This window comes from Dermacentor silvarum, chromosome 4 (assembly GCF_013339745.2).
Source record: "Dermacentor silvarum isolate Dsil-2018 chromosome 4, BIME_Dsil_1.4, whole genome shotgun sequence".
In the NCBI taxonomy this organism is placed as follows: Eukaryota; Metazoa; Arthropoda; class Arachnida; order Ixodida; family Ixodidae; genus Dermacentor; species Dermacentor silvarum.
In genome coordinates, this window is record NC_051157.2 from 184,326,853 (window position 1) to 184,353,754 (window position 26,902).

General features: G+C 46.2%; 1 protein-coding gene across 1 annotated transcript in view; it reads left to right on the forward strand.

Annotated features, from left to right (window-relative positions):
• LOC119450842 (sialin-like) overlaps positions 1-26,902 on the forward strand; it is a 54,021-nt gene that overhangs the window by 17,930 nt on the left and 9,189 nt on the right. The window contains 6 exon segments of the mRNA XM_037714335.2: positions 1,068-1,245; positions 9,610-9,743; positions 14,224-14,373; positions 19,235-19,367; positions 24,681-24,836; positions 25,401-25,486. Of these exon segments, the coding sequence (XP_037570263.1) occupies positions 1,068-1,245; positions 9,610-9,743; positions 14,224-14,373; positions 19,235-19,367; positions 24,681-24,836; positions 25,401-25,486 (837 nt within the window).

Consider the following 26,902-nt stretch of genomic DNA (forward strand, 5'->3'; position numbering starts at 1 on the left):
TCAATACCGAACAAGTGGCCACACGTTGCCGCTGCCACATGAAAAATATCGGGAAATTCCTTTATATGGTTTTGCTGTAAAATGAAACATTACTGTTCTGAGCATACCTTACCATGGGAGAAGTAGAGAGCCAAGCTGCTACAAAGGCATGGTCTGGTTCCTCTGCCGGTCGCGCACCAAAGGACGCCAAGTGCTTCATTGAACAATATGAACTAAAGATTGCAATCTTGTTACAAAATTTGAGTTAGAGTAGAGCAGTCATTTGCATAAGATTCTCTTTTATTGTTGTTAGAATGAAAGTGCGGGTCACTGTACAGCTTGTGTGTGGCTACAGTGTATAGCTGCACCACCAACTTTGAACAAAAAGTTTAAAATATGTATGAGGGTCAGTCAAACAAAAGCCAACATTAAACTTGTTATAAAATCTCATTTTCATGTCGCTGACCAGTGAGTTGGCAAAATTGGTGCCAGTAGTGTAAAAAATATTTGGCAGGGGGCAGAAGCGTGCAGCTGAAGAAACGTCATCCCAGTCTCGGTGTAAAGATGACCACCCCACTTGACACATGCACCAAATAATAACTTCGGCTATTACATTTTATTCAAGTGAAGGAGTAAAACACATTGAGATTCAACCTAGTTAAATTCATAGAATGAAAGATAAGTGTGGTAATGCATGTGTGTCTCAGCAGCAGGTGTATGAATGGAATAGAAGATTCACAACTGGTGTGCCATCAGTGAAGGATGCTAATCACCCAGATCAAGCTCAATTCCCAGTTTGAAATTAATCTAGAGCGCTGCTAAGGGGGAGGGGGGGGGGATGGACTCTCTCATAGCCCAAATTGTTGCTTTAGCGCATTAAACTTCTGAAATAAATCAATGTTACCTTCTCTTCTTTTTTTTCTTGTTCCTTGTTTGCTCCTCTTTTGCAAGTATGGCACCAGCTTTGAGAATACTTTGGCCTTTGAAGCACTGTACATTCATTTCTCAAGCACGTTATAGACGATGACGACAAACGTTGATGACAGACGCCAGTCACTCTCAACTCACCCTCGCATGACTGGGTGCAGGGTGTGGTGTTTCCCTCGTCCCTGGCATTGCTGTCGCACTGGTCGCCTGTGCACGAGCGGAGTCGGCTGGTGAGCCTGAACACGGTGGGCACTGCGGTCGGGACCGTAGTCACCCTGCCGCTCACCGCCCAGCTCTGTGCGAGTACCTGGGGCTGGCCTGGCATCTTCTACCTCCTTGGTGGGTGAACGCATTTATGACCACCCTTGATGCATTCCATGCATGCTATATTTACTCTGTTCTTTTGTGCACTCCTTTGCATGAAAAAAATTTACTAAAAAATGATGTGCGTGTTAGATTCGAGTTTGAAACGAAAACTATAATAATGACAGGCTATCATTATTGGCATTAAACATTTTTTTATCCGATCCAGACATTGCTACTGCTGTTGAAGCTGCTGTAACTTTGTGTTCTTTCCATAAGTTTGTTATGCTATAGCATACAGTTGAACCTAGATGTATCAAATCTCAAGGGGATCACAAAAAGTTCGATATATAAAATAAAAATTTATTAAGACATTTTCAAGGGGATTTTACTGCTGTTTGTTATACACAATATTTTGTTGTATGTGGGTTCGATATTCGGGTTTGACTGTATTCTAGACACTACAGTTAGACTGCCATGATCTGCAAGGCGTTTAAAGAAAATTATTGCTGGCACATCCATCCTTTGGAAATGATTGGTGTCGTTAATGCGATTAGCAGTCTATATTATGATGGGTGTGTATTTGGTGTAAATGGTGCGCTGGTTATGTGCCATTGCACACCCAGTGCCAGCAAGCGAACTCTTGGCCCACAAGCAAAGAGAACTCGTCCGCATCCTAGTTCCAAGTGACCCAGTTGGCTTTAAAGAGGCTCATTGAAGAGCAGCCCATACCCAATGTCGTATCCCCGGTGAGCCAAGTTGGTCCGACAGTGGGTTTAGAACCCGATTCCGTCTGTACAGCAGCCCGACGTTCTACCCATTTGATCATGGACTGCCCAGTGACACAAGTTGGTGGGAAAGAGGTTAGCCGAGGACAAACATGCAAACAGACATACTGCAATCTTGTTGAAATTCCCAAAGAATGCTAATCGCATTAAAATGTAGTGCGTCCAGTGCTGTAGGCGGCATTGAAGAAAAGGTGTTCCGAGCGGTTGATAGTGATAGTGAGGCCTCGGACAGTGGCGATTAGTTATGTTGAGTGATGTTCAGTCTGCTCTTTATCGGATGCAATAAGTTTTACAGTGAAGCTGTTAAGGGCTCGCTCTTCGATGGTCGCGTCCGCCAAAAAAAAAAACTCTTATTGGCCGTATGCTGTATGTGCGAGTGAAAGTGTGCGAAGGCGAGGGACGCGCGCTTTCACGGGGAGCGAACGCACGGCGGAGAGCAAACGCGACTTCCCCAGTGGAAGGGGAGCAGTAGACGAGGAGGGCATCGAGGCACCGTAGACTGTGCGTGTGCGTGCGTGCTCTCCCACTGCGGCGCATGCGTGCAGTCCTGCCACACAAACATCGACACACGACTGTTGAAAGAGATTGTGGTTGTGAATTGTCGACGGCGGCAGCGTTTTGCCCGAGTTCGCACTGAACGCACGCGGCGTTGTTGACATGTTTATGAAGAATGTGCCAACCTTTGCCATACACCCAATGGCGGTGTACCGTAGCGACCATAAGGCCATGGTCCCTGTGATCACTAAATAAATGAAAACCACCGGATCATATACATTTCTCATTCTTTAATAGTTCAAATAACCAATTACACCATCACATCTTAATAGTCATAATTGGAAATACACAATTCCCACCATAGTACAGCTTCGCTGGTCTTCCATCTCCACCCCAGTGGAAGGGCTGACAGTTTTTTATTTTTACAAATGAGAACAAATTGCCGTTACTCTTTCTCTTACTATGAAACACTGGTGACTGAACGATCAACGGTATTGCATTTATAATTTTCTGAAGTATTAAAATCAGTGCGCCTGTTACAATGAAATGAATTGCATTTTCATGTCAAAGCGTCAGATGGCCCATTGAGCAAAAAAAGGCAGCGTCTGTCATTTGTATAAGCGAAACGGCACCTAAACTCGCATTGCAATTGGCTGCGATGCCACGTCACAAGCTGCGCCTCGACAGAGCAGAGCAGGCAAAAGGGAACACCTGCTGCTGTGTTAGCGTGCCAGGTGTTGCATGATGGAAGAGGCCATCGCCGCAAAGCCACGTCACCCTCGCTCTCGGCACGAGTGCTCATCGACGGAGCAGAGCCAACGCCTCCTAGATGGCAGGCCTGTGCACTCTGAAACCCGGCGTGACGAAAGCGGTAACGTCAAAATCACCAGAGCTTACTCGGGAGCATCCCCATTAGATTCTATGGCAGTCAGGCAAAATAGCATGACATCATGGATCGAGGTGCACAGGCCTTGTGCTATCTAGGAGACATAGGCAGAGCGGGCAAAAAGGAACACCTGCTGCAGCGTTAGTGCGCCAGGTGTTGCATGAGAGGAGAGGGCACCGCAGGCTGCTGCTGCTTGCTGGCTTGGGCAGCACGTACCACTATGGTACAGTACTCACACAAAACAGTCTGAGGACACCTAAGCACAAAACTCTAAGGAGTGCTTAGGTGTCCTCAGATTTTTTCATTTCTTATGGAAATTGGATGTGCATTACAATCGAGAGTGCATTAGAATTGGGCAAATAAGATAATTGTACGGTATGGTCCACTCTTAAAGGGACAGCTTACTAGTACACCAGCGCTGACTTGAGATCGCATTTCGCACGAAAGCCTGCAAAATAATCTTTAATCGGCTACTTTTTCTTGTAAGGGATGAAGAAATGTATACAATACATTGAGCAAAGTCTAACAGTGAACCATACTGCACTACCGAGGCCTCAAGATCAGGATTACAAATTAAAATAAAACGTGTTGAACGCTTGAAACGTGTTGCATACATTTCGAGACACTTGTGACTGGATGTAAAGCTGCGAAATCTGTTGATATCCTCAAGATGTGCCAGAGAAAAAGAATTTGATCCTGCATCTGGGTGGTTCACTTGTGGTGGTTTGTTTATGGTCATGCATGGTGGGTTATATTTTTATTTAGTTTTTAATTTAATAGAAGTGATTTTACATCAGCCAAATTTTAGAAGTCACTCAGCTTAAGGTCTCATTCATTGCCTCCATGCATACCTGCCAAGTCTCCCGAATTACCCGGAGACTCCCAGATTTGGACCGTTTCTTCTGGTTGTACGTGTGAGAGAAAAATCTCCCGAAATTGCAGTTGTGTCCCGTTTCTATCCGCATCCAGCACTTTGTCAGGCCACATTGGCAAAAAGAATCCAACCCAATCCAGTTGGAAGTTCATCGCGCAAAAAATTGTGAAGAAAATAGTAGGGCAACTCGTATACATGCGCCATTTCGTTAACTGCAGAGCCTGCTCCTTACGCTGACGGGTTGTTGGGTGCCCTAGTGGCCCTAGCCTCATTAAGCTAGCGAGTGAATGCCATGTTCCACCACTAGCAACACTAGACTCTCCATCGTTATCCTCGGTGTCAGAGCCGCTCTGGCATTGCATAGGCCCACAGTCAGTCATGGCTTTAAAAGCAAGGAGCGCTAGCGCAAAAAGTATCAAAGTATTTTAATGTAGTGCTCAGCCGAAGTGACAGTGGGTATTTTGTTGATACCACAGAGCAATGCAGAGTGTGAGCAGCAATTTAACATGGGGAAAAATATGAGGACGCAGTGCCGCTCGTCCATGTGTCGCTCCTCTGAGACGCTGGGAAACGTCATCCTCTTAATATGTTAAATAAATGAAATTTCTTACAATCAAACATTATCTGAAGAATTTTTGAACACCCGCCACGGTTGCTTAGTGGTTTTGGCATTGCGCTGCTAGGCATGAGTTCAGAGGATCAAATCTCGGCCGTGGCGGCTGCATTTCATTCGCGGCGAAGTGCAAAAACGCCCGTGTGCCATGCATTGGGTAAAGATTCCCAGGTGGTCGAAATTAATCCGGAATTCCCCGCTACGGCATGCCTCATAATCAGATGGTGGTTGTGGGACGTAAGACCCGAGCATTTAATTAAATTTGAAAGAATTCTTGAAGACAGAATTAGCAACAACGAAATGCTTGCAAAAGTGAGACCTTCATGTCCATGTGGTCATTTGTGTATCTGTAAATAAAATTGTAAAGAAGTTCTCTTGTCAGTACTTGAAAATATAGATGTCGGAGGGGGGGGGGGGGATGTAATCGCGCTTTTCTACGAGTTGCTTCCGAACCGTACCCTTATGCTTAAAGGAGACGTCTGCCACGGCGGTAAGCAGAGCAAACGTCGTTTGACTGTTTTACTGTGCGTAAATTCAGACGGGAGCGACAAGCAAGTCCTGCTGGTCATCGGCAAAAGCGCCCAACGTAGATGCTTCAAAGGAACCCACAGGATGCCCGTAAAATATGTGGTGAACACGAAAGCTTGGATGACGCGCACATATTTAGTGAGTGGCTGACGGAGTTCAATAATGACGTCAAGAGGCAAGTATGCAAGATTTGTCTATTCATAGACAATTGCACTGCACACCACGTAGATGGGCCCGAGCTCTCCAACATTGAACTGCAGTTTTTACCCGCAAACTGCACATCGCTCATCCAGCCCCTTGATAAAGGAATTATTAACAGTGTCAAGTGCTCATACCGTCGGCGACTAATTCAAAGACTGCTCTTGAACATTCGTCTGCAGCGAGATACGAAGGTACACATTCTACAAGCAGTTGAGATGCTTGAAGCGTCGTGGCAAGAAACAAGTGCTGAAATTGTTGCGAACTGCTTCCTAAAGGCCCATATATCAACAGAGGTTCAGGTGGTTCACGCTGAGGAAATAGACGCCGGAGAGGAGGAGCCTTCATGCCTGCCTGATCTCGCCGAAGCTTGGATCTCGCTGCGTACGAATGGAGGAGTCCCGGACGATATGCAGATTTGTGATTTTTTTTATATGCGGACAACTGCGCTGTCACAACGGAGGAGATGACGGATGAGGTTCTGGCAGAAACTGTCCAAGACCGCAGTGACGACAACAGACTTTGGGAGGACGACTCGGCAAGCGCAATGCCCTCCGCGACGGAGGTGCTGGACATCCATCGACCTTTTGCGCCGCGGGCTCGCTGGATGATGACGGAGCAGCATTGTGTTCATTGATGTCGTACGAACGGTCAGTGCTACCGTTCATCATTAACAAACAAAATCTCGCAGTTTTTTACCGCGAAATAAATGTTTTGGGTGAGCTCTGCCGTCTGTTACCCTTTTGCGTACTTAAAGCGTTTCTTTTTCGAATTTTCGGGCCGAATCTGCATACAACAAAATCCTCCTTATAACGGAGTTTTTCGGGATTGTCAGTTGCGTTATATCCAGGTGTAACTGTACCGCCATACCCGTGGGAACCCCACTTGTACAGTTTAGGTGACGCGAAACTGGCTGCTGTTGGGAGGCCGTAAAGCTCATTTTGTTGTGACCGAAGGTTTAGATCGCCGTTTGTTTTGCTGTTTCACTGTCCATTTTGTGTGTGTGTGTGTGTGAAAACTTTATTTAAAGAGGTCCGGAGGCTCGACTTAAACCGAGGCTCCCACGTTGGCACTGTTAAGCCAAGCCCTTCAGCGACATCATGGGCGCTCTGGACAGCCCTTAGTTGATCTTGAAGCATTTTGTGGCCAAAAGTAATATGCTTATACAGTTAAACGTCAACACAATGAATTTGGTAAAGTCAGCCATTTGCTTCATTATATCAAAATTTCGTTGTATTAAAACTCGACCTTTTGTGCAAATAAGTACAGTTGCCGATCGATTTTTTTCTACAACGAAGGGGTCACAATATTTTCTGCATTATCAGGCAATCAAAAGAAAAAGCAAATTCGAATGAGAAAAAGGTTCAGTTTGTTGAGTTTGAGAGTCGGCGACGAAAGATACAGTTTCATGCCGTGTCGACGATATCTGCACATCGGTGGTACTAATTTAACAACACCAGCCGCGCTCTCCCATCCACTCTGCCCCCACGGCTGATAGTGTCACCTGCAGTGGAAAAATGCTAAGAGCGCTTGCAGCGGCGAGGAAATGCTTCGTCTGCCTCTCGCTTCAACGCATCTCCAAAACTCGACATTACGCAACCTCCAGTACTAAATGCACAGGAAGGCAGCGCACATGATGCCACGCCCACTGTTTGCACACTCGGCAGATTACCTCTAAAACAGAGCACGCAGACTGCTCATGTTCTCAGCCGCGCTGACAGGCACGCACAGGCACAGCTGCACTAGAAAAGGAGAGGCACACCCCCTTCCCCCTCCCTCCACTCGCTGCCTTCCCCCTTTCACATTGCTCACATGAGAAGACGGCACTCGTCCTTCCATCAACCTTCTCGGCTCACCCTTGCACGCTTTCACTCTCACCCAAAGCATACAGTCTGCGGGGTGTGGTAAGATCTTATCGCACTTGGACTTTATACAGAACATGACACTGCTTCACTTCCCCAGTCGCTCTTGGTCGCGCACAATCAATTCACGATTTGAGAGGTGCGTTTGCAAGCAGCCACTTGTCATTCAATCATTTGATCATCTGCAGTCCACAGAAGTTTCCATGTATTGTAACGGTATTCATTCGCGGCGGCAGTGAAATTTTATTATATTGAAATTGTGTATAAACACACTTCGTTATATTGAGGTTCTGAGTACACGGTGTTCTATGGACAAGAAGTTGTGAAAAGTTAAATTACTTCGTTATGTTGGGAATATCATTATATATGAAGTTTGTTATATTAAGGTGTAACTGTATTACTTTAAAAAAAAGCGGTTTGTTGAAAGAGTATGGGCACTGAGACTGAAAATGATATTCTGTTCTGGCAAGCAGAACGTTCATAAAGTTGGACCCTCCGTGACCCCCAGAAAAAGACTAATGACCTATTCGGGGGTCATGACCCACAGTTTGAGAAACACTGCTCTATGCTATACTCATCATCCTGTTCTAAAGCCACTTCATAATCAATAGCCTGTTGCTTGCATTTTCTTTCTTTCTGTCTTCAAATCAAGGATAGCCCCGGATTTCTCTTACCTGTCATTGCTACAGGTCAGTCTACATAGCACCTCTATGTCCTGCATGAGGCTGGGATTGGTACATAGAGCAAAGTCTGTGTAATTTCTTATTTTCCTGTTCGGATTTTCCTATGACTATTTGAGACTACTGCACATCCAGAAGAGGGCATTCATTATTCGCGAGCTATTCCTAGTAACAAGTAGTGAATAATAAATCGGACTTAGTGACATTAGAATCCAGTACGTCTGAAGGACTCGTCTATCAAAGAAATTAATCTCGATATCAGACACGTTTACCAAAGGATATTGATGCATGTCGCGCCTTTATTTTGTATTTTATATGTAGCGGTTTGTTAAAGTTGCATGACACTGTTAAAAAAAACTGAGATGCTCTATCACTCTGTGTGCAATAATATTGGGGAACATAGTTTTTTTATGACTGGTTCCCCCCCCACATATGTTCATGTGAGATTTTTATGTGATGGGACAGATAAGGTTTTTCAAATGAGGAGATTCCTTCTGTTGCAAGATGAATAACATACAAATCCATGAAATGGTTGATATAGTGACGTGTACATTGTTTTATTTTTTTGCCACCAACCATTTTTCACTAAATTGTCACGGCCAAGTTATGACTCAGTGCAGGGCATGCTTAATATATATATATATATATATATATATATATATATAGTATGTGAAATTTTTTGAAGGTTCATGAATTCTGGAGTGAAAAGAGTCTTGTCTAATCAGATTGTGGGCTCAGCACGAGTAGTGTTGCGCATTCTTGAATATAACGAGCACCAGCAATTACTCTGGAATATACGGTGATACCTGTATACATAGCAGATGGACTCCACTCGTCAGTTCATATTCAAGTACTAAGGATTGTGCTCATCGTTATGATAGGGATTTGAGTGTTGCTGGTCTTTCTGGGTGCCCAATAAAGATCATTAACTCAAATTTTTGACAGTCTTTGGTTCAAAGTCACTACAGTGTGAAAATATTGACACGTATACATTGTTTAGTTTTTTTTTTTTTTTCGGTGACTATTTTTCACCGACTAACAACTGTTGAAAGGTTATTGCTCAGCACAAGGTGCGCCTACATGTATCCATAATTTCTCGGATGTTTTCGCCAATTCCGTACTGAAAGAGTCTTGTTTCATCAAATTGTGTGCGCGACGCTGATAGTGGTGCACATTCTGGAACACACCAGTGCTCGCCGCTGTCGTTGTGCTTTTAGTGTTGTTGCTTTTCTGGCCGCAAGTATGCCCAATAGAGTTCAATTCCTAACTCACAGTTCGGACACTGTCTTGTTCCTCACCGTCACCACAACGTGGCAATATGTTTCAGTGTGCTGCTGCTGCTATAAACAGTCATTTTACACATGTGTAAAAAATGAACAGAACTCATTTTGTATCAAACAAAAGCTTGCTTGCTTTGTCATGTATGCTGCGTGTCTCAAATGTATAACTCTCCCTTTGTTGTGTCGCTGAATGCAGGTGTGCTTGGCTGTGTGTGGTTCGTGCTGTGGATGTCCCTGGTGTATGAGTGGCCCGAGATGCACCCGGGCATCTCCAACCGTGAGCTTCAACACATCCAACGCTACCGGGGTAGTTCCTGCGCTGCTCAGCAGGTAGCGCCACTCCTCAGGACATGCATGTGTACTTTTCTGGGCTTGCATCTGAGTTTTGTGTGCACATATTGTAAATGGGCACAAATATGGAAGCGCAGAAATCAAACGGCTTATTCTTTCTTACTCATTTGCAATTTCACATACCAGCTTGGCTCTCTTGCTACCTATTTATTTGCCTTGTGTCAGCCACCGTGGTAGGCCTGTGGCTACGGTGCTGCATTGCTGAGCTTGAGGTCAGAATTCAATCCCAGCCGTGGCGGCCACATTTCGAGAGGGGTCAAAATACAGAAATGCGTGTGTGCTTAAATTTAGATGTACATTAACTCTTTTGCTACCGAGCACTCTCTTCAAGAACGATTCAAGTATACCAATTGTTCTTATTCTTTCAACCAATCATATATTCAGTGAAAGAGCCAGAAACACTCTGAAAATCATTATATTTCAAAATAAGTCTTTCAAAAAAAATAATAATTAGAAAAAAATTACATAAACTGAAAGTTTTCTAAGCCGCACTACTACAGTTAAACCTGGATATTGACAAATTCCTGAAAAACTTCGTTATAAAGAGGATTTCGTTATAGTGCAGGTTCGGCATGAAAATTCGAAAAAGAAACGCTTACTGTATTTACTCGATTCTTACCACTTACCGATGGCATCGTAGTGTCGTATAAGGCCTGTTTATAGTCCGACGTTATCGGCGCACGGGCCAGCGTCGTTTGCGGCCAGTCACGCTACGACGGTTGCGCTGCGCCAGCCGAAACGCCATCTCCCCTATACTCTGACACGCGGACCGTCGGCTGTTATCTTCAGAGCATGTGCAGAACGATCCCAAGCCCGCGCGCGCTTTGAACGGCTGTCTGCGACCGTCGGCGAAGCGGCGTGGGCGCCTTTATTTGTTCGCACGAAATGGCATTATGGGTCGGTGCAGTCGGCGCGAATGGGTCAGGAGCCAATTCGGCGCCGGGCCCGTCGGGGCGCGTCGGAAGCCACTGGTTACGTTGGCTGCGCCGGTGCATTCGCCAACGTGACGTAGCGTGTGCGCTCGCGTTACCTCGGACTATAAATGGCCCTATAGTGTCACCTAGTGTCAGGTTAGTGAAGTGAAGTGCAGAGACTTGTGCAGTAACCAAAGAGTGGCGCTGCCAGCGCGTTTAAAAAAATTTTTTTTTTTTTTTCTTCGGCAACATCAACTGGACAAGTAGAGTGCCAGCTTGGCGGGCTAGGCCAGCTGCAGCAAGCGGCGGGATCAGGTTTTAATGAAGGGAGGGGGAAAGGACACACCCGCAGTGGCAAGATCTCCGGGTCGAGGGATGCAGGCCCGCCTCGCACACGCTCGTACGCACGCACACGTGCGCTCGCTCTCGCCTCGCAGTCGCCGTGAATTCGAACGCGCCAAGCGTGATGCCACCGCTTCGCATTCCGTCACGGTGGAGAACATGCTTCCGGTTGCTGCTTGCACAAAAATGACAAAATTTGGGGCGAAATCTCTAGGTTGTCGGCGGGGAAAATTCGTTATTTCAAGGGGGTCTCCCTCTGCCCCTTCGTTACGTAGAGGTCTCAAATACATGTGCTTCTATGGAGTAACGACGGGGAATAGAAAAACTTCGTTATATCCAGGAATTCGTTATATGGAGGTTCGTTATAAGCAGGTTTAACTGTACTAATAAAAACTTCATTGCTGAGCTTCAAAATTCCAAGGTTAACTAAAAAGCTACGTTCTGTGTACAAAAATAAACCGATACTGTGGTTTTGGCACATAAAACTCCGGAATATATAAAGTGATACTTCGACTTTGATTAATGCCCCTATAATTTGCCTTCAAGCTTTCTAAAAGTTGGTCTCTGTGCGGTGCACCACAGTCTTTGCAGCAGGTCTTGGTTTTCTGTCAAGTACTCGTGTTCAGGTAACCTGAGGATTGTTTTGAGCAGAGGAAGCATCTGCTTGTTGCCTTCTGACTAAGGGTGTGCGAAAAGCAAATAGTAGTACATTTCTAATGAAATATCGAATAGAATCAAGAAAAAACAAGACGACGAAAATTTGCCGCTTTGATGTCGTAATGGGCCGCAAGTCGTCGTGGAATGCTTGCCGCTGATATAGTCGTACGGGTGGCTCATCAGTGATTGGTCCCGAAATCATGCGTGCAGGTAGAATTGACAGCTGTTGAAGCGGCAAGAAGTTCATTGCCGCATATCCAACATGATCTACCTGCCTATCAGCGGCTAATCGGCCCGATCTTTGCACTTATGACACGCTGTTTTTGCTGCCGTTCCCTCTGTTCGCGTTGCATTACCCTTTCTATCAGTCCTTATCGACCCAGACGAATCTTCTCCCAGCAGAAGCGTCACCGGCAGAGTCATTACCGGCCGACTCGGCGCCATTCACCAAATTACGACGTTCGGGCGGGCCGACGTCGGGAAGCACTCGCAGTGACAAAGTCTGCTACCACGTCAGCCGGGACGGCCCGTCCCCAGCGCACTTGATGCTTCATTCGCGCTGAAAACGCAGTGAAATGCTTGCTGAAGCGGCATCAAGCACAAGGGGCTGCGCGGCACACTACAGCATGTGGCACTGCTGTAGCATGGGGCACTGGCCTCTACACCAAATGTATCAAATCTAAAGAAAAAATCAAATATGTAGTAGATATTTTATTTGTGAATCGAATTATTCGAACATTCTCTATTCGATTCAACTTGGTAATACTGTGGAACCTCGTTGCTACAATTCTGCATACTACTTTTTTCGGGATAATACGTTTCTATTTCTTTTCCCGATAATACGATTTGGCTGGATAAATACGTTGGATGATACGATTTTCGGATGATGCGCTTTATTTTCCCGTTCCCGTGAAAATCATATCAACGAGATTCCACTGTAGTCGAGTATTCACACACCCTTACTTTGGACTTTTAGCATTTGGCAGAATATACTTGGGCAAGTGGCAAACGACGAGCCATGACATGAGCAGCTAAGGATTTGCATTCTTTTTGTCAGGTTAAGGTTGGGAGTCCTAATCAGTCGGAGCCTTTACAAGAGGATGATGTCATTTTGGAAACTGAGTTCCACTGCAAAAATATCCTGCTCTGTCACGTCATATGTTGTGCAAGATCGAAAAAACGCAGGCGGTGAAGCCAAACTCAGGTTTGCAGGTTATACAGTGTAGACCACTTATAACGTAAGTCGCCGGAGTCGCGAATATCCGCACTGTAAGCGGTACCGCACTATAACCAAAACAACTATTTTATTGCGATAATAGACACTCCAGGCGCATTTCTGCCGTCGCTGTCACCGTGCTCTAGGTTTCGTATTCGCCTACTAAATAAATTATCAAGCACGGTGTCACGCGTGCACGAGCAAACAGGAACACATCTTGCTCGTTGACCGCAGAAACGAACTGTCAAAACGCTCGAGTGACGAAGCACGGCGAGTGAATTGACCTTCGTGCTATCATATATGCCTCTCGCTTCAACACGACGTATAAGCGGCGAAAACATGGCGCACAGCGGACTTTCCCCGTCGCAGATTGCTTTCAAGAGGGGGCCAAGGCGATCGTATCGCCAAAGTGGATTGTCGCAGATTACGTCCTGCTTCGGTCCACTGACACCGTTCCACATTGCTTTGCTGGCGAAAATCCTCTCCTTCTGTTTGCGCCAGTCCCGAACGCAAGTTTCGAATTCTCCGAACGCCCGCGATGCGACCTGATTTCTGTCCGTCTCCGCACACGTGATCACTTTGCTTTTAAATGCAGCATCGTGATGAACTCGGTACTTCATGCTGATAGAGCAGACGCAGAGAACGTGAAGACAGACAGTCGACTATTGCCTAAGCACGTGTACTGCAGCACATGGAGGAAGCTACGGTAGCTAGGCTCAAGAGTAGCTAGGCCCAACGCGTGTGCGAGGCGGCCATTTTGAAATGCCGACGGCTATATGCTAACACAGATTTAGGGTCGCGCTTGATTCACGCGCATGCAATTTTCGGACCTGTTTTATCGAAAAAAAAGTGCATGTTAGATTCGAGTAAATACGGTATTTGTGGCTTGAGGGGAGCGTTTGCCGTCTAGGTTGCTTGCCGAACTTCCAGGCTGCCGCACTGTAACCGGTATTTCGTATCCCACAACTGCACTATAAGCGATACGCGTATACATAGAGTGCTATGGGAAAATTAGCGAGAGTCTGAAAAGACCGTATTATTTCCGGTCCTGCACTATAAGCGGTTACGTTATAAGTGGGCTATACTGTAGCTCAAACGGGCCCAGCTCGTCCTTGCTGAAGAAAGGGTTAAAGAACCTCTGGCGGTCAAAAATAATCCGGAGTCCCCCACTACGGTGTGCCTCATAATCAGATCATGTGTTGGGCACATTAAACCACAGAATTTAGTTATTTAAATATAATATTGATGTTTGACTTACAGTTGTCATTTACAAAGCTAGCATGTCAAATGACAAATCTAGCGTGTCCTGAAGTGCCTTGCATACTTTCAGCCACATGGTGTACCGTGGGGCCGCCTTCTGAGCTCACGGAGTGTTTGGGCCCTGGGCGTGACCATGTTCTGCGGCAACTGGGGCTTCTACCTGTTACTCATAGATCTACCCAACTACCTCCGTGGAGTCTTGCACCGACCCATTGGAAGCGTAAGTCACCATGAGAACCCTCCTTTTGCATGTTCCACCCCCATTTAGAACAAAGATGAGGGGCCGAGTTCAAAGAGCTTTCCGTTCATATGAACTGTTTGCATTTGAAAGGCCACTTTCACTAACACAAACATCGTGCATGGCTGGCACCTGCTCTAACGAATAGTTGTAGAGTAAAAAGATTCTTGCGAATGTGGATCAACATTCACTAGAACCCAGGAATGGCTTTCATGAAGCCAATTTACCCTGGAGTAAATTTGCCTGGGGAGGAAGAGCTTCAAATTAGCAGTAAGTTGCCAAAAAAAATTTATGTCAGAAAAGTAAACAGTTTTGCCCTATTGTTCCTTCTTTGTCACTTGACAGCATATATTATGGAGCCACATTGTCACTTGCTTGCAACATTTCAAATGTCGGTGGAATTGCTCAGGGTTAAAATGCTTCATAGGAAAAGTACTGTGATAGATCAAGAAAATGCTGCAACAATGTAAGGCAGGCATTCTGTGAGTGGACATAATTATTTTGAGCCCCCCACCCCCTTCCTATCTTTCTTCCTTAATTTCTGCTCTTGATTTAGAGAGGTGAATTTTGCATTACAATTTAGATACCACAGTGTCATTGCACTTCACTTGCACACATGGGGAGTGAGCCCCTCATGGTGACAATGCACACGATACATTTCTGTGTGACTTGTGGTCCTGTGTTTCATTTCACAAATTCAAATCATCCGGTGGAAAACAAACTGCTCTTTGCCAGATCATCATGAAAAGTTTCCACGCATGACTGTTCGTCTCCGATTTCCTAATCGTTCTCAGATTCTATGTTTTTTTTTGTATACCGTGACTCTCCGATTTTTTAGACGTGGACGGGACTGCAAAAATGTTCAAATACAGTAGAATCCCATTGATACAATCTTCATGGGAAACAGAAAACAAAACGCATCATTCGAAAATCATATCCAAAGCAAGCTCCAAAGAGTATGAAAATAGTACGTGTACTCTGTGAGAAACTCAATAGCAGAGGTTCGAGTGGTACTGCTTCGCATAACACGTTAAGCAGAACAGCGTCACTTGATGCCAAAACCACAGCCTGTGCACTTTTATTCAGCATTGTTGAAATAGGTACAGTGGAATCTCGATGATACGATCACGGCTAATACGAATTTCCGGATGATACGAATTTTTCTGAGGTCCCGGCCAAGCCCCATTACTTTGCAACGTGCTAGAGAACGGTTGTTACGAATCGATTTTCGACCCGCGTCGGTTGACTTGAATAAACGCCGCCCCACCGATCGCCGCGAAAGAGAAAAGCGCGCAGTCACGCGCGTTTTCCCTTTCTCTTTTGGTGTGGAGGCGCGGACGCGGCGCCGGACAGCGCGGAAGCCGCAACTGGGCGCGAAGAGGTTGAAGTGGTGGCGCTTTTGTTGCTTTTGTTCTTTTCTTTTTGTCTCTTCACTCGCTGCGGCGGTCGCGCTTCCCCATGCGCGGCTGTCGCAGCAAGCGAAGGTTCGTGCGGTCTATCACTTCAACGGAAACTGAGCGGCGTAAGCACAGTGCATACAAAGGTTAGAGCCGTGTGGAGATCGCTTTCAAGATACGGTGCGCACGACAACACCGACAGCCGGCACAGCCGCAAAGTACAAGAACGAAATTGTTGGCAGAGTAGGAGCCGCCCCCCACTCCCTCCCTCCCACGCTACCTTCCCGCTTTGCTCCTTTCGCGTGGGGAGGATGCGTCGCCAGTTACCCTTGCACTCGGTTGCAAGAAACGCATTTGGCGCCGCAGCACAGCGTCGCCCCCCTCCCTCCCTCCCATACCCCACGGCCTTTCGCGCAACGGAAGTCGCATTTGCTCTCCGCTGTGCGTTCGCTGTCCGTGAAGGCGCACGTGCCCCGCGCGCGTTCACTCGCACATACGGCGCGCGGTGACGACTTTATCGCCCTTGGACTCGTGCTCCACGTCTCATGCTCCTCCTCCGCATCGCCCTCGTTGATCTCCTCTCCCATCGGTGGGCGCACCTCGTGCTCGCTACCGCTCTTGTTGGCGAGATTTCCCCGTAGAAGCCGTAATTTCGTCTCGCGCGGCTGCACTGTAAGCGGTATGCGTATACATGGAGTTTTATGGGAGGGTAAACGGGAGTCGGAAAAGGCCGCGTTGTAGCCAGTTCTGCACTATAAACGGTTACGTTATAAGTGGTCTATACTGTAAATGCTTTTTACGTACGTGTGCCGGAGTGAGTTCACCTCTCGACTCTTTAATTTAGCTAGTTTTAATTGTGTTTCAATGATACGAATTTCGGCTAACACGAATTTTTTTCGTGACCCCGTGAGATTCGTATCATCGAGATTCCACTGTAGTCAGTTTGCGCTTAACTTCTTTTCATTGTCCCTAAAAAAGTTGTGGAAGATAAATAATAAGCCACTCTTTCCTCACTCAACTGAGCAGCAACACACCGCCAGTCGGTGTAGCCACACTGTTGCAACAGCGTTTTACAACCCCCCAGCGCTGCGTGCATTTTCCCTCCAGTCTGGCTGGGCCGTAACACTTTGTTCGTGGGTCGTTGGAATGTTATTTAAGTTAGTACACTGGAATATAAAGGTACGAGCTTTAGAAATACCAGTAAAAGCCTACTTCTGCTGCCATAATATCCACTTTCAGGTGAAAACTCGATCGCAATAACCATATGAAATTATGTTGCTCCTCCTATGGGGGACGTTGGCCGGTTAAAAAAAAAGTATGTATTGTCCCGAAAAACGTATCATGAAGAATCGTATGAACGAGATTCCACTGTAATCATGCTGTTTAGAGAAAGAGGAAAAAAAGACATTTCATTTGGAAAATTATTTTCATTTTTTCTCCCGATGTCAGCAGCGTGAAAAATTTGTTTACTGACTCTCACTAAGTGTTGTGGTTGAATAAAATATAATCTCTGTTTGCAGGCGCCTGCCTGTAACAAAAAGTAATCACACACCTATGAAAGAACCATATAAGTGAACAGATCGCAGTAACTAGAGATTAGAAATGAGATAGAAATCAATTGGCATTGTGGGTGACCCATTTAGTGGCTATGGCATTCTGCTGTCGAGCATAAGGCCACATGTTTAATTCCCGGCCGCATTCTGATGGGACCAGTATTTAAAAATGGTCATCTACTTAGATTTAGGTACACGTTAAAGAACCTCACAAGGATGAAATTAATCCAGAGCCCTGCACTGCAGCGTCCTTCATAACCACTGCACAGTTTTGGAATGTTAAACCGCACAACTTTGCAGTTATTACGAATGTGCATTAATATACTGCAAATGCCATTTGAAACTTGCTTTCACCAATGTACAGTGTCCAGTATTATTCAAATGATATAATCAAACCGCTTGGCAGCCGGTGTTTGTTGGGCCACCAGTGAACTCTGGATAATTACTGGGAATCCAAGTGTAGTCACAATGCGTCACAAAGGTCAGATGATTGTATACCACAATGCATCGCATGATGATGATGACTTAATGGCATCCCCTTTAAAACGGGGCGGGGCGGTGACAAATCGTTTTTATATTCGATATTCGACTTGGTATCCGACTTGTCTTTTTCTTGCTTCGATTCGTTATTCGATTTGAAATCTACTATTTGGTATTTGCACATCCATGATTAAAATACATGATTAAATCAATTCTGGTTAAAAAAACAGTAAAGGGTCCCTGAAACGGTTTGGACAAATGTTGCAGATGCAAAGGATACAGCTACAGTAACACATTTGCGCCACAATTTAAGTAAAGTATCTCATATTAATGGAGCTACAAATGATTACGTTGCCCTCCTCCCTAACCATGCTTTTCCACCTCAACTTGTTTGCCGAGCGATCGGGCCTAACCTTCGCCTTCACTGGCTCTGCGTCATGATGTGATGTCGTGTCGTCTACTTCCGGTGTCTCGTAGCTAGTGCGCGAAGCCTCTCCGTCCAGCTGTTGCCATGCAGAAGAACACAATGTTGCAACTTGACATGTCACCAATCGCTAGATTTGCAGCCCTCAATGCAACAAGGGCGATTCATGGTGCTCACGAAAAGAAACATTGAGATCAACACTGACCGTGCAGCTCGTGTCATGGAGCATGTTGTAACACAAGCAACACAAGCCGGAATTACATGAGTGTAGTGATAAATTATAGTTGTACATCCTCATTCTGTTACTTATTTTTTATCAAAACAAGTTAACCAATGTTCCGACTATTTCGAGCAACATTTGTTTGCCATAAAGTAAGAAAAATTATTGACAACGCATTGTGAGCAGCCAATCGAATAGCTACCCGACTGACGTCACACGCGCTCGCTACATAAATGGTGACAGAGCAGCTGAAAACTCGGGAGCGGTACTGCTGCGATCAGTAGCGATCCACATTTTTAAAACCTTATAATAAATCGCACACTTTACACGGAGTGCTTAAAGGCGTCGCTTACTGATCAGAAGGACCTACCCAACCGACAGTATGTTTGTACAAAATCGTCAGAATTGTCTCAGGGTCCCTTTAACAAGAATTTTTGGTATCTCTATCAGCTATGGTTAATGTCTTCTAAATAAATTAATATGTAAATGTATTATCTGTGTTATTAAAAAAAGTTAATCTTCAGAAGGCTTATAAAGGGGCGGTAGGGGTCATGGTGGATTTGGTACTACTAAAAGGGGTCACATACTGGAAAAGTTTGAGAAACACTGTTCTATAACCCCTTTGGTGGCCTGTAAGTTTCAGGGACATGTGGGGGTTTTTCTTGCTCAACTGTCCAGTATGGTCCTTGTGCATTGCAGTGTTTTGCTTGCTTTGATGAGCCTGCCGTGTGCTGAAGGCAGGACGTATGGGCTTTTTTTCTCTCTCCAGAATGGCTATGAGAATGCAGCCGTGCACATAGCGGGAGCTGTGAGCATGTTGCTGTGCGCCCCCGTAGCTGACCTTCTTCGCAAGCGCCAGATGCTTTCCGTCACCGTCATCCGCAAGGTGTTCCAGACCTTGGGTGGGTGGACCCACTTTTTCATCCCGTGCCATTTACAGTGGGATCTCATTTAACGGAAATTGCTTAAACGGAACTCCATCCTCTTGGTTGGTTGGTTTGGTATTCATGCAGTGCTCAAGCTTTGTCTCTAAGTAAATGGAACTTTCCCTGGTCCCTTGAGGTTCCATTTAAAGAGAAACCACTGTATAGCGGGCTTTTAACGTGGGTGGTCCTACATGGACCGAACAGCTAGGTGTGCAAATGATTTTCTCGGAGAGCATTGAAAGTTTAACAAGAAGAATGGTGGCTTCCTTTATCTTTGTTCCAGAGTGTGTGGTTGTCAATATGCACACCTGCAAACTCTCCCAAATTTTCCATAACGTTAAGAGATTTGGGCTCATGCTACGATTTCATTAGTGTCGTGTCGAGTTTTACGAAATTCTGTTCATGAAAAGCTTTGCTCGGCGGTCTGCAACCTTACCATTGGAAGTCTTCTGATGGTGAAACGACACGGAGAGAGTACTTGGCTTCAAGCAAGTTCATAACTGGCAAGTTTCGGTAGCAGGTGAAATCAGCAACAGCAAAGTCGCTGAAAGAGTTGCTGCGGTCTAAAAACTGTGCGTTGCTTCTCGATCTCTGCTCTTCGAAGATTTCTGCTTCTTGCATGCTGCAGCTAGAAGTTATCATTAATAATGCGTGTATGTATGTATGTATGCATCCCACAAATGTTTTGTGCGCTAAGGACCTCCCCTGCTTCCACGTTGTGTACACGGGAATTTTACGAATTTCAAAGTTCGCAGATTGGCAGTTATGCATTGTTGTTGGGAAAAGCCATAACCAACCAATCAGAGATTATTGAAGTGGAATGAACAGCTACCCTTGGCGTCCTTTTGCATCTACGCCTCCAGTCCCACAATCAGAAAAAGAACTTTCCTCTCTGAGAGCATGATGTGTCTATGTTTTGAGCATGTGCTGGTAACTGTGTAACATCAATACAGTATAGACCACTTATAACGTAACCGCTTATAGTGCAGGACCGGATAGTATGGTCTTTTCAGACTCCTGTTAATTTTCCCTTAGCACTCCATGTATACGCATACCGCTTACAGTGCAGCCGCGTGAGACGAAATACTGGTTGTAATGCGGCTTCCATGGGAAAATCTCGCCGACAAGGGCGCTAGCGAGCACGCTTCTCAACGAGGTGCGCCCACCGATGGGAGAGGAGATCGACGAGGGTGATGCGGAGGAGGAGCATGAGACATGGAGCTTGAGTCCAAGGGAGATAAAATCATCGCCGCGCACCATATGTGCGAGTGAAAGCGCACAGGGGACGCAAAGCGGAGAGCAAATGCGACTTCTATCGTGCGAAAGGCCGTGGAGGTATGGGAGGGAGGGAGTGCGACGCTGTGCTACGACATCAAATGCGTATCTTGCAACCGGGCGCAAGGGGAACTGGCGACGCAATCTCCCACGCGCAAGGAGCAAAGCGGGAAGGCAGCACGGGAGTGAGGGGGGGGGCTTCTACTCTGCCAACAAATGCGTTCGCGCCTGTGCCGGCTGTCGGTGTTGCGCGCACCGTATCTTGAAAGCGATCTCCACATGCCTTTGTATGCGCTGTGTTTACGCCGCTCAGTTTCCATTGAAGCGATAGACCGCACGAACCTTCGCTTGCTGCGGCGGCCGCGTTACCCACGCCCGCGTTTTGACAGTGGTTGTCTGCGGTCATCGAGTCTATTCATGTTTGCTTGTGCGCGTTGACAGCACGCTTGTTAATTCAGTTAGTAAGCGAATGTGTCAAGTTTATGCAGCCGATAAAACTACTATCCCTACTCCTTATTTAATCTACTCCTCTACTAATTTACTATCGCAATTCATGCTTTGCCTTTTGGGCGAAACTGCAACATTCTTTTTTTTTTTTTCAATTATTACTTTGTCTGCTTCATGTGAAGATCGTGGGTACTTGGACATTACCCTTCCAACGTTCGTAAATTTAAACGGATGCAAAACTCCCAGTTATTCGCTTTGATTCTCGGATACGCGAGGCTGATTGGCCTACATGTTTTGCATACGTGCAGGGCTTGAAAATCGTTGTTTTGGTTATAGTCCGGTATGTACCGCTTACAGTGCAGATATTCACGACTCCGGCGACTTACGTTATAAGCGGTCTACACTCTATAACAAACACAGATGTACCAAACTTTGGGAGCATAACAAAGTAAACCTAAAAGTCACAATTCTTTCTCTCGACAATATCAGCGTGCACTTGTAACAAATATGAGATTGATAATGATCAAGCTTTAGTCACTGAATGGCTCATTCGCCATAAGGGTAGAGGGTTAGGGGAGTTGGGAAGTACAGTGGAATCTCGATGATACGATCACGGCTAATACGAATTTCCAGATGATACGAATTTTTCCGTGGTCCCGGCCGAGTCCCATTACTTTGCAACGTGCTAGAGTACGGTTGTTACGAATCGATTTTCGAACCGCGTTGGTTGATACGAATAAACGCCGCCCCACCGACGGCCGCGAAAGAGAACGGCACGCAGTCACGCGCTTTCTCCCTTTCTCTTTTGGTTGGGAGGCGCGGACGCGACACCGGAAAGCGCAGAGGCCGGGACTGGGCGCGAAGAGTTTGAAGCGGTGGCGCTTTTGTTGCTTTTGCACTTTTCCTCCTTTTCGGCGGCCGCCCATCGGACGGAGTGGCTGCTGTGCTTCGGGCCGCATTCTTTGCGTTTGCGCCATTTTGCCTAGTCGCAGCGAGCTATGTCGACCGAGATACGATCTCTGCTGATTCGCGCGGCGGTACGCCAAGGCACGGGAGCCTCCGTTGGCGCGTCTTCCGTCGACTGCGTTATCGGTGCCGATGGCACAGGGCGATTGTCGGTTTCACTGCTGGAGTCACACGGTGCAAGATAGCGCGGCACGTTCAGTCGAGTGCTCCTCAGCTTGTCCCGCTAATCGCTGTATTTTTCTTGCCGTAGGAGGCTTGTGCTTCCGTATTCCGAAGGCGTGCTTCGTCCAAAATTTCTCCTCCAATGAGCGACGATCCATTACTAACCTGGGAGCTCTCAGTAATTCGAATTCTGCGTGTCAAGTGAAGACGCCGGCGTGGTTTACGAAGCAGACAACTGCGGTTGCCATCTTGCCCCTGCCACAGCAGAAACCAATGGAGAGACGCCTTTCAGCACGGCAGCCAATCGGAGGCCCGCTTTCATCGGAGGGCCCGTGTGACTACCTATCGCAGACCCGCGCTTCTTTTGAGTTTGCGCGTTTGTTACAAGATGGCGACGACGGACGAATTGAGAAGCGGAAAAACTTTGAGCTTTCGAACGATACCAAGATGGCGGCGCTCGGTGGCGGGAAATACGAGATAAGTCTCCGTGAATTGCGGTGATCTGGCGCGATTTAAAGCTGTTTTCTCGCCCTACGCACTGACGAATAAATCTTTTTCGGCCACTTTTAGTGCGTTTTCAGCCAAACCATTTTGATACAGCGTAGATTAGGCGTTGCAGATACCGAAACGCGTGGTTTTCAAAAATCAATTTTTCTCGCCATTTTCGCGATCTGATCCCCTCATCCCCCCATAATTTAGTTAGTTTTAATTGTGTTTCGATGATACGAATTTCGGCTTATACGAATATTTTTCATGACCCCGTGAGATTCGTATCATCGAGATTCCACTGTATATCAGATATATAAGTAATGTGTTTGCGTGTCGGATGTGACTTTCTTATGATGATGTTTGACTATAATAATGTTATTAAGTTCGCGAATATAAAAAATGCAGTTGTGAGGCTAGTACTGTGTGTGCCCATGTCTTTCCTTCTATTCCTCTCCTCTTTTTTGGAAGGGAAATGGTGTTCATTCAAGAGTAACAGGAAGGTACAAAGGAAACCCATACAGTTTCTGAGGAAAAGCAGCCGCTGTCCTTTATAAATTCAAAAGTAAACGTGAGCTATAAACAGCCTTAGTGGAGCACTTTGTGCTTACGAACTGTGCAGATGCATTTTTTTTTTTTTTTTGTTGGTACCAAAGTTATTGTGAACACAGGAGAAAACATTTTGCCAGCCGTGCCAAGCTTCTCACAACTTCATTGTCCACCCGAGTGAACAAATACAGTAACATCCTGCTAACTCGAAGTTGTAAAGACTGGAGAAAATTTCTAGATAAGCGGAGTTTCGGGATAAGTGAATTCACGGAAATATAAGCCCCTGCCTGCGCATAGACCACATAGAGCCTTTCAAAGTAGGCGCCAGTAGCTGCTAAACTTATCGTAAAAGCTCAATATACAGTCGCCAACCGAAAATTCAAACTCAACGGTAGCAGCCGAAACATACGAATAATCGGGAGTCTAAAGTACCAGATTCTCCCGAAAAATAGGTGATTTTATTTCACAAGTGTAAGGTGTGCCGTATTCTCGGATTGTCACTTTCGAAGATACTTTCAATTTCGCGTGACTATTGTAAAGACACATTGGCGACTATGAGCGATGGCATTCTTGGCACAGTGTCAAGCTGTTATCTTTCGCATGACTAGCACAAGACACGTCAGCCTCTACCAGCACTGTCGTTCCTGGCACAGTGCCAAACATGCTATCTTATCACTGTGCGGAAACACTGCAGCCTGTTGACACGTCTCGTGCTATTCATGCGAAATATCGAAGTATTTTTCTAAATACATCACTCATAAATACGGCCCAAGTTTGTCAACGCATGTTGCTGTGCGCACATACACTTGCCCTTGGCCTAGACATTCCATGGCCATGATTTTCTAGCAATGCCTTTTATGCTATTCCTCTTCACACGTTTCGTGCTTCTTCAGTAATCAGAGCAATCCGCGCACATTGTCAACGGGATCACCCAGCCATGAACCGTAGATAAGAGTGGCCTAACATGGAGCGGAAGGCGTCGCTACAAGATTGTAGCCCATATTTCGACCATTGTCATGCTGTCGCTTCAGATAGACAAAAGTACTTTTGTGATTGGCATGGATTATCTGCTACTTGTGTAGCAGCGTACAGAGACATAAAACCTTGAAATTAACTGGCTGCTGGAGTTAATTGAACTGTAGTAAAGGGCTGTGTTGTAATGGTACATTAATTTATTAAATTATCTGATTATTAAATTAATTAACTGCGTCTGCATACTACATTCAGTGAATGCTGGCTGTGGGACAGCGGGAAATTGCATGCACTTTCTGCCAAACAAGAGTGGAACTTGCTTCCATCTGCAAACACATCATCTCGTCATGAGAAATGTTTCTGTTATCGCAATTATAGGTCACCTAGAGAGAGGCAATGGTGGCTGATAAGAAATATTTCGCACCCGCGCAGGCTTGCTGGGGCCGGCGCTGTGCCTTTCACTGGTTCCCCTGGTGGGGTGCGATGCCAGGGCGGCACTGGTGTGCCTGGTTTCTGGCATGGCCCTGTACGGATTCACCGTTGGGGGACAGAGCCCACTGACCCTGGACATCGCGCCAGACTTTGCAGGTGGGCACGAATTTGACCCGCTGCAGTGGCGCGGCGGCTATGGCAAGGTTGCGGGTTTGATTCCCTGCCATGGCAGCTGCATTTTGATTAGGGCAAGATGCAAAAATGTTTGTTCTGTGCTTTGGGTGCACAATAATAAACCCCAGGTGGTAAAAATTCTGGTGGCAGATCATTAATAGAATCTGCTATCGCACTGTATCTCGGGTGATAACATGAGGAGTCCATCAATTTCTCAGCCGGCTAATCTGCGCTGGGTAAAGAGAAAAGGGGGGCGAAGCTTGTCCTGGAAGTAGCCTATCTCAAAACTGTAGGTTCTAATTTAATTTAGGTTGTAAAATTTAATCCAGATCACTCTTATCTGTGACCTGTCATCACCCAGGTTTGACTGCAGTACAAGCAGTGCTAGTACCAGCATATTTTACTCTGCTGTACCAGCACTGCGCCAGTACTGTGTTATCAGCACTATTGCAAGTGCGCAGTGTCCTTATAAAGAAAGGATATGAAAAGCTCCTGTGTTGGGCTTTTAGTACTTGCATCCTGGTGAACAGTCTCCCTTTTATGCAGGCACGGTGATGGGCATTGTGAACTGCATGGGCAACCTGTCGGGCATGCTGGCGCCCCTGGTGACCGGCTACATCATTGAGCATGACGTGAGTTCCTTCCCCATTTTGACAGACAATCCCTGCGTCACTTGCTAACTTGAGTGCGTGAAGCGTGTTATCTGCATTTCTGGTGTTCTCAGCAACAACTTGGTTGACAAATATGAATAGTGGAAAATCAGTGCATCACCAGTCAACTTCAGTGAAGTCAAGAATAAATTGTCTTATCAATTATCATTCTATTTTAACAGGCACCTTTTTTTTCTGTTTTTATTGTGACAGCAATTATATGGACATTCCAGGCAAATTTTCTCCGTCGCCATAATGTTCCGTATAAAATGCAAGTGTGATAAGAATGAGCAGCGCGCGCGACATATGTTGCTGGTGCAAGGCCAGGCATGCGAGGGTGAGCTAAGGCTGATGGTGGCTTGATGCGCGCCATCTTCCCACATGCCCAATGTCGGAGGTCATGTGATCAAGCACACACTAGAGGAGGTAAGCACGCATCTCCATGGCTGCGCATGGCTGTCTGCGGGGCTGAGTGAAAGCATGGTGGTTTCACGGTATGTTGGAGGTACCGTAAAATTCTGAGCAAGCGCCCCCCCCCCCCCCCTAACTGCACTGCTAATTTCAAATTTTGGGGTGCCCCGATGAGCCATTTCATCGAATCATGGTCGCACCCGGGCGCCCCAGTGGGCGTACGTGCGCATCACGGCAAACTGCGGCTGGTGGTCTGTAATTCACGGACCGCCGGCCGACGGCGAGATCTGCCTTTCACGCGGCACAGAGGATTTCCCTGCGGCACAGCGACGTGACCACTCAGCGACGCTCTGGTGTCCCCGGCAGCTTCACCGCTGCTAATCACTCGCCACTGATATCGTCACTAGGCCTTTTCCAGTTCACTTCGAATCTGTTGCAGACGCTCCCAAGCAGCAATGTTTTGTTACCGTCGTTGCCGCTTTACCCTCTCCTCGCAATAATTTCACACAATGAAGAAAACATGCTGATATTTGCAGCGCCACCAGCTGCGATGCGAGCATGGCCGAGCTACGGTTTGCTGTCCGCATCGGTAGCCATGCACTGAAGCTGAGCTTGACTTGTATCAGAACTCTCATTAGTGCTAAACGATTTCACCGTGGACATGGTTTTTAATAAAGTGAACATTACACGTCACTTTGCTCTAGCAGACATAATTTTGCCTGGAATAGAAGCTGCATAACCAATGTTCGTTTCGCCGGTCGCGGTGGCACGTCGGTGCAGCGTCGATGCGCTCTTTCTGTAGTTCTTTCGGTGGTTTTGAGAGTGATAAACACCACTAACAGATCTTTGGCCTAATAAAGTTCATGTTCAATAAAATTTTAATGCCATTCCCACTGCGCTTCTTTTTTTTTTGTTTTGTTTTTTTGGCGGGAAAATTTAGTCGTTGCCATCTTGAATTTTGGTGCCGTTCGGGATAGCGTCCCCGCT